The sequence below is a fragment of the Austrofundulus limnaeus genome, unplaced genomic scaffold (genome assembly GCF_001266775.1).
Source record: "Austrofundulus limnaeus strain Quisiro unplaced genomic scaffold, Austrofundulus_limnaeus-1.0 Scaffold1, whole genome shotgun sequence".
NCBI lineage: Eukaryota > Metazoa > Chordata > Actinopteri > Cyprinodontiformes > Rivulidae > Austrofundulus > Austrofundulus limnaeus.
The window spans coordinates 2,488,448-2,500,625 of NW_013952403.1; the positions used below are offsets into that span (position 1 = coordinate 2,488,448).

General features: G+C 37.6%; 1 protein-coding gene across 1 annotated transcript in view; it reads left to right on the plus strand.

The window, feature by feature from the left end:
• The window catches only part of slc9a6a (solute carrier family 9 member A6a), a 14,956-nt gene extending 11,035 nt beyond the window's left edge, over window positions 1-3,921 (plus strand). The window contains exons 15-16 of the mRNA XM_014004643.1: window positions 321-426; window positions 1,743-3,921. Of these exons, the coding sequence (XP_013860097.1) occupies window positions 321-426; window positions 1,743-2,015 (379 nt within the window). The 3' untranslated portion in view covers window positions 2,016-3,921. The remainder of the gene's footprint in view (window positions 1-320; window positions 427-1,742) is intronic.
• The last annotated feature ends 8,257 nt before the right edge of the window (window positions 3,922-12,178 follow it).

Sequence of the window (12,178 nt, forward strand, 5' to 3'; positions counted from 1 at the left end):
AGTTTTTGTCATGGATATTTTGTGGGTCAGAAGACAAAAAGTTTGGGAGCCTCTGCTTTACAGTCAACTTGTGTGAAGTCGGAGCTTCTGTTCGTATCAGTTCATGAGCCGAGCTTGATTTTTATCATCAGGCAGCAGGGGGAGCCCCACTTGTAGACTTGAGGATAAATYATCTCCTCTGTTGTCTCTGTGATATGAGGGACATTCAGTTTTATGCATAGAGTGAATTCTCCTAATAAACAACTTTAACGTTGATTAATTCTTCTTTTACTGTTTTAATTTTGCGTTCTAATCTGTTTGTCCTTAACTCGAGTCTCCAGCTACCTGAAGCCCATCCTGACCCACAGCGGCCCCCCTCTCACAACCACACTGCCTCCGTGCTGCGGCCCCCTCGCCCGCTTCCTGACCAGCCCTCAGGCCTTTGAGGTGAGATTCTGGTTCATACAGGAGCCACTTTTTAAATAAATTGTTTTTAAAGCTGATCTTATTAGACAGGAAAAAAAGGATTTGTGAAGCTTAGCTGTTAAGAGATGCACCAGTCAGTTTAGTTGGCCTATTCCAAATTCTCTACTGCTTTGAATTATCGTTATCTGTTTCAAATTTTGTGCCACAAAACTATAACTAACAGAATACAAAATACTTTGTCTACTGTAGAAAAGGGCTCATCACCATTCTATTAAAAAGTCCTGTATGTTGTCATAAAAAATGCAAATTATCAAATAGTGCTGCTCAGTCAGAAAAAGTGTGCTATGACTTTTAGCAGCATGTTAACTTGTGATGAATGGGATTTTGTCTGAACRGATGAGAAAATCTCGCCCTCTTTGGAGATCTACACCTCAGACATACTTCACAGTAGAGACATCATTCGAGATTTAAACAGGTCACTCAAAGTGTAACTTTACATATCTGACCTGGCACTTTGAYATCTTCCACAGTTTTTGCACAATCGCATTTTAAATTGGATGATTTTAGGATTTTTTTTTTTCCCTATTAACTGGCATTTGATGAAGTCACATCCTATCTTCAAAAATCAAAAGCTTTGCAAACTCGCTCTTCTAATTCCCACAACATTTTTTTGGTACGTAAACAAATTATAAATGAAAATGTAGGGATTTTTTCTTCTTTCTTTGTCAYACTGCTTTTTATTAAATCCACTCCAGAATGCAGAGAGTACACACCATATTCTAAATATAAAATCAATCATTTTAACTTGTTGTGTCTCCCACAGAAAACCCTGTAAACTCATTGAAATCCACATGAGTGACCGTCAGGGTGTTCTGCCTCTAATGGCTCAATAATCTTTGAGATCTTCTTTATATATTCTGCACAGCGACTGTTTGTTTGAGGCTTACTTTTCAGTCTGCCTGTCATTAACTTTGCAGTCAGGGAGTGAGAGATACAGATGTGTGGTTACCCTTGTGACCATAACGAGCCACTGGCAGCAGGGTTTGAGCTTGGCTCAGTTCATCATAATGTAGACATGTTTTATTAGTTTTGATTATTGCACAACTAATAAATGAAAATGTCTTCAGAAGTGTTTTTTTTTTACAATTATTCTTTTATTCAATAAAAACTTTACCAAAGACGAAAGTTTTTATTTTTTAAAAAATAAAAACCTTCGTCTTTGATGAAGATTTTTTGCGTATTGGATTGGCCTGTTGGTGGTTGAGTCCCTAATAAGAGACATAAATAAGGACTACGGTTACTTCCTGCTTGTGACACGTTTAAACTCCGCCCCCCAGAACGAGTGCCAGCTGAAGGACGATGACTCCGACCTCATCCTGACAGACGGCGACATCAACCTGACCTACGGCGACATCACCGTCAGCACGGACGCCACGGGGGCCCACACCAGCAGCGGCGGGGGCTTCGGCGGCGGCGCCATCGCCGACGACCTGGACCGAGAGCTGGCCTGCGGGGATCACGAGCTGGTGATGAGGGGGACGCGCCTGGTCCTGCCCATGGACGACTCCGACCCGCCGTTCACAGACTCCCATCACCATTTGAGGATGTGACGAAACAAATCACCTTATTTAACGACCCCAGCCGCTGAGCAAAAGACCAGTACCCGACTCTCATTCATTCCATTTTTTATTTATTTTTTGCACTCCAGTCTGTTTTTCCTGCCACATTTGTCCAGTGTTTCCCCCACACAAACAGCTGTCTCTACCTCATCTCTTTCTGCTCACTTCCCCACTCCTGTCTGGCATCGACCATCAGCTGTATTAATCATATTTATTTTCAGGGTTTTCGGCATTCAGATGCTATTTTTTACATAGTTTATCTCTTATTGTAGCATTTTGCAGAGTTCTAGCAGCATGTATTAGTGTGTGAATGCAAGCACCAACCTCTAGTTAAATTGTCAACGTACAGTATATGCATGCTGAAGTTAAGAGCTTTTTTTTGTGTTTGTTTTGTTTTTGGGTCTGACTTTGAATGTTGCTGCCTTTCCTCTGAGCATCAGAGGTGAGCTGACCCAGTGGAAAACTCTGCTGTACGTTAGGTTAGGTTTCTACCAAGTGCCTAAGAGTTGTAGGTTTTTGAGCACGGTGAGCCCTAAAGCTGGATTATCATTAAGAAGCAGAGCGGCCCTTTTGTTTTTCTTTGTAAAAAAAAAAAAGGTAAGACAAACAACAGTGTCCTGTGTGTGTGTGCGCAGGCTGTCAGTTTGTGCTGCTCTGTGTGTAAACAGTGTTTAACAGTCTGCCCGTGAAAGTCCTGACCTTAGACTGTGACCCAGAGGAAGGCTTTACACCTTATTTTAGACGCCGACGCCGCTCACAGCACAGGAGATAAAGTGAGAACGATTTGTGCCATTTCCATCCTGCGTCCTGCCATTTCACAAGAACTGACTTTGAAGTGTTTTCTACGCATTTTTGAATCACATTTTTCATACCCGTTCAGCTTTTCTCCACACATTTTTTATAAAAGGTATAATAAACAAATCACATTATCCTCATTCCAATAATTAAAAAACTAAAATAATTGCATTTGACACTAAAATAACTTACTTTTTTATCATTAGCAAACAAAAACAGGATGTTTTTTAGTGTTGTCTTCGCAAATCAGAAAGATAAAAGTCATAAGCAAAATGGAAAAACAATTTTTATTTCAATACTCGTTAATCTATCAACTATTTTTTGATTATTATTAATTTGTTCTGCTAGTAAAAATCTCATAATAAACAACGCCCATCAGATGTTTCAACTTGCATTGATTTTTAATCCTAATTTAATTTGCGTTGACTTGATAATTATTCTGTTGCAACCTCAGATAATAATAATAATTTAAAGTGTTAGATCCTGGTCTTGTTCTGAGCAGATATTTGCACTGGTACTGTGGCAGATTATTGTGAAAACWAACAGTGAAAATGCTGGAATTCTCTTATGTTTTTCACACCAGGAGTCCCAAGAACGAGCATTTMGAGTTTACAAGCATAAAGTTAATAAACAGATAATAATATTCTATGGGTACGTAGATTTAGGTGTTACATTTAAAGTACGGTTCAGCAGATTGGAAGGTTTTCTGAGCTGAACTTTGCAGCTGTTGATCTCAACAGGAAGCGTCGATAAGTTGCCACCAGGGCAACGCCGTGTTTATTCAGACAGGAGCCAGAAAACGTTTGGTGATTTGGCTGAACACAACAGATGTTTTTKTGTGTTTTGGCCACTTTTCGAGCCAAAGACAAGAAGCGAGTGCATGCAGAACAAGAGGACTGAACGCATGAATAGACAGGAAAAAGGAGGAGGTGTGTGTTTGTGTGAGAATATGGATGATAGAGGTGGAAGGAAGAGCAGGCTTGTAAATATTGCTTCTCCTTCCAAGGTTATCTTCTGCTGTGCAGGAACTTCAAATTTAATCCCTTTTTTCTTTCTTTTTTTTAAAATCGGGCATACCTGGTGACGCCATGTTACTTGTTATCATTTCAGCAGCTTGTTTTGTTATTATTTGTGTTAAGAATACTCCCTAAAGAGCAGAAAGATGAAGTTTAAAAAATGAATTATTTGCACGCATTGAGAATGTTATTTTATAGTTTTGCGATGTTTATTTTATCTCACAGCTGCTTTTATTATTTACCTGATGTTTTGGAAGGTTGCAGATAAAAAAAAAAAGACACATTTCTGTCAAATTATATCAGATTAGTTCATGTTCAGTAGACGCTGAGTTTGTTATTTAGTAAAGAAATATGTGACGATGTTAACAAACCCTTTCATGGCATTTTTCCATCTATTCAGCAGTGGTGGGCRTGGTTCCGCTAATCAGCTAATAGCACAATKTTTTMTTTTAGCGGATTATCTTTTTCACTAACTTTTAAAAMTGTTAGTGAACAAATGAGCTTTYGTTAAGTTATGTTTTGCCAACTTTTMAGTCTGCTAACAGCTAAGGTTTGTGYCACCAGTCTTCAGCTCGAAGGAGACGAAGATGTGTGACCAGGGGYGGAGCTTCTGGGGGGGCTGGGGGGGCRGCACGCCCCCGGACCRGCTCGGCTCTGATTGTTCYGCTAGTGCGTGTGACAGAGTGACAGTTGTTTTATCGGTTAACGATTAGCTTTGAGTGTTAGCTTCCGTTAAATTGGGTTTTGACAACTTTAAGGCCGCTAACGGCTAACTAGCAAGGCAACATCAACAGGTTTGTGTCAGTCCCACCAGTCTTCAGCTGAAAGAAGATGAAGACCTGTGACGCAGACTGAGTGACAGCTGTTTTAGTGGTTAGCGATTGTTACACTGCAAAAAATGTCCACCTAACCAAGTTTTAAAATCTTATATCCAGCCAAAATGTATTTTTGATCTTGTTTTGAGACTGATTTACTAAACAAGAACTGATTGTGTAAGAATAATCATCTTGTTAGTCTGAAAATTTGACTCAAATTAAGTCAAAAATTTCTACCAATGGAGTAAGAAAATTTTACTTGGTAAGATGCTTGAAATAAGAAAAAATTGAGTCAAATCAAGTATTTCAAGAATCTTACCAAGTAAAATTTTCTTACTTCATTGGCAGAAATTTTTACTTAATTTGAGTCAAATTTTCAGGCTAACAAGACAAATAATCTTACACATTCTGAAAACAAGATGATTATTCTTACACAATCAGTTCTTGTTTAGTAAATCAGTCTCAAAACAAGATCAAAAAGACTTTTTGGCTGGATATAAGATTTTAAAACTTGGTTACATGGACAGTTTTTTGCAGTGTAGTGCTAGCTTCCGCAGTTTATTATTTTATTTTTTACACATTTAGCGTTAGCGAAGCTATATTTTTAAATAGATTATGAATTAGTGAAGCTTAATTTTTGGCTAGCTACCCACCACTGCTGATCAGGTACTTTGTGTTCATTTTGTTTGCAAAGAGTCATTGTTTGAATGCTGTTGCCATGATGTCTGCAGAGCAGGAATCATTTTATCTCCGATGGTGAACTCTTAGGGGGGAAGAAAAACAGTTAAATATATTTAAGCAGAATTGTGTGCCATTGTTAACAGACATATTAAAAATCTTAAACGGTCTGTGTTTTCCCCCCCTGGCCCACCAGTACGTGTTCTGTCTCTGAACGGTGGCTTGTTTGAAGCTTTGTGATCTCATCTGAAGCCGCTGAACAAAAAGGCCCGTCGTGTTTTCAGACACTCCACTCTCTTTCTACGGCAAACTCAGTGTGTGTGAAAACGTTTGTGTGTCCTAAAGCCTGCAAGTATGTCTGTATATGTGAGAGAGAGAGAGAGAGACTAAGCCCTCTCTTTTCCTTTTTGTTGCAGGTTCTGACTGTTTACATCTGTGTAAATATACCTTCACCTGTTCTGTGTGCGTGCAGCAAGGAATAAACAAAAGCCCYGTGCTTTTGATTAAAGCCTCGGTCATCGTCTCCTCATTTATCCGGTTCGCTCTTTATTGGATGTCTGGACTGTGTTACAGAGATCATCCTCTCYTCAGTAAGCAGGATTAGTTTCAGAGGTAGTTTTTTTTTCTTTTCTGTGAAAATCGAAGGAATAAGTTTTAAATCGTTAAATCCTTGTAATTATAGCAGGAGGTGTGAGCACACACAACAAGCATTGAAAGGAATAAAGTCATTAAGCTGCAGAGCTTTAAGATAACCGTTTCGATTTTGAAAGAATTAATTTGGAAAAATGAAGCTAAGCGACTAAAAATGAAAARCGAGAGTTTGAAGACTGAGCAATTAAATTTGTTGAAAAAAGAATTGCTAGAACTAAAGGAGAACAAAGCCTAAAATCAAAAATGGTAAATAAAAGCTAAAATTTGCAAAACAGTACATATAAACTTAAATTAGCTAAACTATCAAAATGCAAAAATTAGTAAAACGTTGCTAAAATTAGCCAAACTAGTTCAAAGTTAAAATTGGTAAAACACTGCTAAGCTATATTTAGATAAACTAACTAATAAATGAGAAAAACATTGTTGAAAGCCAAAATTAGCAAAATATTGAGCTAAAATGAACAAAATATTGCTATAAGCTAAAATTAGCCAAACTAGTTCAAAGCTAAAATTAGCAAAACACTAATATAAGCTAAATTTAGCCAAACTAACTAATGGCTAAAATGAGCAAAACATTGATATGCAAAAAATTAGCACAACATTCCTATAAGCCAAATTTAGCCAAACTAACTAAAAGCTAATCTAAGCGAAACATTGCATGTCAGTTATGGGTATGATTTAGTATAACTACATGACGTGTTCACGTTTTTGTTTTTAATACAGTGGGGTTTCTTTAAAAACCTTGCATGTAAGGCTTGAACAGAAGCTTGTTGCAGAAAAAAGGAGGCTCAATGTAAGAAAAGCTTTTTGTTGTTTTTGTCGTTGATCTTTGAGTAACCCTGACAGACTTTAACACAACACAAGTGACCTCCTGGTCTTCCTGCTCCTCCTTTTATTTCACTCTGACRTTTTAAAAACTGTAAGATTTTTATCAGAGTGGAGGCGTCGCTTTGCTCCCAGTTCATAGATGATGTAAATATAAATCATCTGTATTACACAACTGGATCAGGACTTTCAACCTGAGATTKGTTCCCATCATGGGTTAAGATTGCTGATTATTTTCAGACTATTTACTTTGAGTTGAGTCATTCCTCCACTTTTTACCAAAGAAGGAGAGAATCAGAGCTGAACAGAAGTTAACAGTCCTCTTTTCTTCTTTTCTGCTGTGTTTCATGATATAATAATTAAATAATAAACTCATCTTCCTGCAGAGCAGACCTGCCTCGGACACAAGCTTGTAATTATTGAGTCTCTGCTCTTTGATGCAGGAAATTTCTGACWGATTTCCTGAAAAATGTGCGCTCTGCTCGGAGGGCCAATGAGCTTGTAAATTCCTGGCTGAGGTCATTGTTTATTCGAATTTACAAGGGCTTGGGCTCACGGTTTTCTTTTTCTTTTTTTTTTCTTCCTTCTTCTTTTCTGAGCAACTCCCTCTGTCTTTTAAAGCTGCGCTGCCTCAACCAGACACACACACACACACAGCTGCTGCTGCGAAGAGACTGATCTCCTTTACAAAGGTGAGTTTTAACAGCTGCTSTCTTTTTGTCTTAGATGACTGCATGAAACAGGAAACTAAAAAAAAGATAACAGATGGCTCATGTAGGGACAATCATCCAAGACATTTTCTTATTATTGCATTTATTTCATTCAGAAATCCACAAAAAAAGAGGAGAAATAGACTTTTCATCTGAATTTTCTGGGCAACTWAATGTGCAACAGGTGGTGTGTTTGTCTTCAAATGTTACATCAAACTAATTTAATTCTGCCTCAGGGAACAACATCTGCTGACAAAAGTGAGACATCATGTTTTTCTGTGACATTAATAATAAATCTATTGAACAAGTGGACAAACTTTTCATTAAACACCAACAAAGTAATGGTTAAAAAGACTGTAGTTCAGTTATTTTTGCAGTTGTTGACCTTTTGGTGTTAGTCGTTCACGACACAAAAAAAGTGCAAAACTTTTGATTTTTCTTTACAGACTGACCAAAACCTCAAAATCATTCATTATTTCATTTCTCAACATAAGTGGATCTTGAGATTTTGTCTTGAATACGGGAGGGCGATTTGCATTTCTACAAGATAAACCTCTAATTGCTAAAAGGAAATATTGTTTTAAAAGCTGATTTCCTCTCCGGCTGATGTCGTTTTCTTCTCCTATGTTTTAGTTTAGAGAAGGACGCTCATTTTACATGCTCAACCTGTTTTCAATAAATAAATTTTCCTCATAAAATAAACGATACGCAGACATTTTGCTTCCCACACTTCTGTATTTGTGTCGACAATAACACACAGACGCTACTTTGTGGCTCTAGGCTGCAGAATCTCCTCCCATTTCGTTGGAGCAGCTGCCAAGCCAAATGTATGATGTCATTTAGGAGATTATGGCTCTTTTTCTGGCTCTCTTTGTGCTTCCACCATGACTTCACCATCCTTACAAACTCAAAGTCTTTTGGCGACAAAACAAATCAAACCCTTTTTTTTTTTTCACACAAAACGGATCTCAAAGCAATTTATGAACCACTTGTTGGACTAATGTGCCAATTATCTTGTATAAGGCTCTATTTTTATGATTGCAGATGTGTTCATTTCTTACAAATTGTGTATAGCACTGATCAAGTGGCAGCCCATGGGCCAGATTTGGGCCGCAAGGACTGGGTGTGGTGGCCAAGCTAGGAATGGGTGTTTGTACACAACTTAAACTGAATTAGATTTTTTGCACGTTTTTTTTAAACAACCCAAAAACATTTACATTTTGTCATATTTTAATAATTAATCTGATAGTTTATTTAAAATGTACAGCTCAACCATCCTCATTTTGGAGGCTGTTTACATCCCATTGGTTTGTCTTTAAATGCCAAATAAAAAAAACAACAAAGATATTTATCTTAGTATGAAAATGATGACAAAACCCATAATTAATGCAATACCCAGTTAACCCCAGTTAATGTAAATAAAGACTAACAACTTACAGCAATGTAGTTTTCAGAAGTTTAGATAAGAAATTGACTTTTTTTTTTAAATTACGCTTGGTGAAACATCTTCAGCTGCAGAATAGAAGTCCAGTTGTTTTGATTATTGTTAGTTCGTTTGGATTTATCGTGTGTATAATTTGTAAAGTTCACCCGTGACCTGAGGCAGCTGGTGCTTTCAGGGACAGCACTTTACTCAGGCAGACTCATCCTTCTTTTCTTTATTGCAAATGTGCCACAGAGGAAAGAGCTGAAGGGTGTTGCCTCAGTGCTGGCGTCCATGTTGATGAAGCGTGTGCACCGGCGCTCTGACTCCTAAATAGGCAATGCTGCTTGTTTCTGTGTGTGTGTGTGTGTGTGTGTGTGTGTGTGGGCTGAGCGGGCTGAGTGGAGGAGACGTGCAAACACACAATAAGAGGCTGGAAGGTTTATACAGGAAGATGAAGCTGTTGTGTTTGTATTTATTCAGTGATGAATTGGGAAACGACCTGAACTTGTAAACTTTCGTACACATTCACACACTGATGGTGGTAAACAACAACGCAGACGCAGCTGCCCTGGGACACGCTGACAGAGGCGAGGCCGCCACGCACCGGCGCCAATGAGCCCTCTGAATGTCTTGCCCAAAGACACGTATAAGATAGACAGAGCAGGGGTTCGAACCAGCAACCCAGCAGTTACAGGACAACTTCTCAAACCACCCAGTCACAGCCACCCAAAATACAGAAAAATGTTTCATTTTAATAACTCTTTTGTAAAAAAAAACCCCAGTCATGAATGCTGTGGGCTATTTGTGTTACAGCATCAATTTCAAAGAGAACGAGTCGTTCGGCAGGCTGTTGTGTTCTATAATCCAGTGTTTCCCAAAGTTGGGGTCRGGAYCCAAAGTGGGGTCCCAAAACATCAAGGTGGGGTCATGAAAATATTTTCTGAATTAATGACATTTTCCCCTTAGTTGTTACAAAGGAGTGAGGTTAGTATATTTAAAATGGATAAATGTAGTATAAAAATATTGTTTCTATGCCCATGTTTTGTTGACCTGATACAAATGTTTATCCTCCAAAACTAGCTGGGGGCACAGGTCTCTGCTACTGTTATTTTGTGGGTCACAAAGTTGGTCTTGGGACCCAATTATGGGTCATGAAGCACCTTGGATAATCTCCAGAAATCAATTTAAAGGTAATAAAATAATTGCTGATGCAATATTTTCCCTGTAATTTTTTACAAAAACACAAAATAAGTAAAAATAAGTATTTATATTTGTGTACAAGCTGTTTAGATTGTCAAAAAGCCTGTGTTTTAGGGTTATTAACAAAGTTTGTGTACTCAGACCAGTAATATTTGGGGTCACAAGTTTTTGCCACAAATACTTTGTGGGTCAGAAGACAAAAAGTTTGAGAACTGCTATAATCAATGGTATGCCATTCTATCATATAATTAAATCTGTATGGCAGGATGTATCATATAATCAACGATGTATGGAATGCTATTGTATCATAAGTAAATCTGTAAACCAGGACACTGTATCATATAACTAATATTTTGTGGCATGCCATTTTATCATATAATCAACATGTATGGCAAGCGGTTGTGTTGTATAATAAAAAAAATGTGGCAAGCTATTGTAGCACGCAGTTAAATCTATATGGCAGGCCATTATATCATAGTCAAAGAGGTATGGTCAGAAGTTTAAAACCGAAAATCTGAAACTGAATAAAAAATCTAAAATCTGACAAGTATGATTTATTTCTATTTTAAAAACACTTTTTTTAAACCAAACTTTATGACCCTAATCTAGCTCCACAGAGATTCTTCAACTCTGGCAACAGATTTTAAAGGGATAGTTCAGATCTTTTCATATGGAAAAGGTTATAAACAATAACTATTTTACCTGTTGTAGATAACTCATCCAACAAACTTAATTTGGAAAATTGGAAAACAGCTCAGATCTAAAATCATTTTATCACAGCTCATGTGAAAAGCTGTTTTATAAACATTTACACCACCATAGGTTTTAAAATACAGATTTATTCTGACGGAAATATTAAAAAAATTCTGTCTGAAGTGCTACAGCTGCTTCTGCTCTTATTTGCACTTTCAAATAATCATAGATTCATGATCATGTAATACCACATAAAACAGTATTCATCTAAACTCTTAAGTACTTTTTTGGTCTACATATTTAGAAGGCGTTAATTCATTTTGGTCTTTAAATTAAGCTACAACTAGGATTTCTATCTGATAAAAGAAAAAAATGACGATGAGGACAAAACCCTGTCATTAGAAGAATACGGAGCCCGCGAGGAGACATGGGTTTTTTTTTCTTTTGCGTTCCCACGCAATAGTATTGCTTTACCTCGCAATATCTTTTGCGTTCCCTCGCAAAAGTCGTTTATCACTGTTATGCCTGCCGGTTTATTAACAAACTCACATGTTCACCGCGAGTTAGCCTACTGCTTTAATTCAGCTTCAGAATGAATATATCACACAACCACACAAGGAAATATATGTCGATATTTTAACACAGTGCAGCCACGCAACATCAATGTCAGTTTCACGAACTTGTGGCGACACATCCTGTTTTGGTAACCTAATATTTCAAAATAAAAGTCTGATTTAATTCAATTCATATACAAAATAATCTTTTGCGTGGGAAAGCAAAACAATTATGCGAGGTAACACAAAGATATTGCGAGGTAACGCAAAAGAAAAAAAATCTCCCCGTGTCCCCTCGCGGGCTCCACAGCAGACAACAAGAGTACGAACAAAAAAAGTTGCTCTGTCTGCCATTTTCTTTTTATTTTTAAACAATTAAGTTTTGTTTTGTTGTTCTGATTCTTTAAGCAGTAAGAAAAGTCACAAGTGAAGTGGTTCCGCTAATCAGCTCCGCGTGTGTCCGAATTCAGGGGATTAGCTTTTTGCGCTAACTCTGAAAACCGTTAGCGAACCAATTAGCTTCCACTAAATTAAGTTTTACCAACTTTAAGTTTACTAACAGCTAACTAACAAGCTAACATTGACTGGTTTGTGTCAGTCCCACCAGTTTTCAGCTGGTAAAAGACAAGTGTGACACAGATGAGTGACAGTCATCTTCGACATTATGACATTTTTTATGTTTAGCAGTTTAGTGTTAGCAAAGCTACATTTCTAGTTAGCGGATTAAGAGTTATTAAATCTAGCTTTTTGTTTAGCTGCACTGAAGCTAACGTGAGCATTTCTGGTTCTTT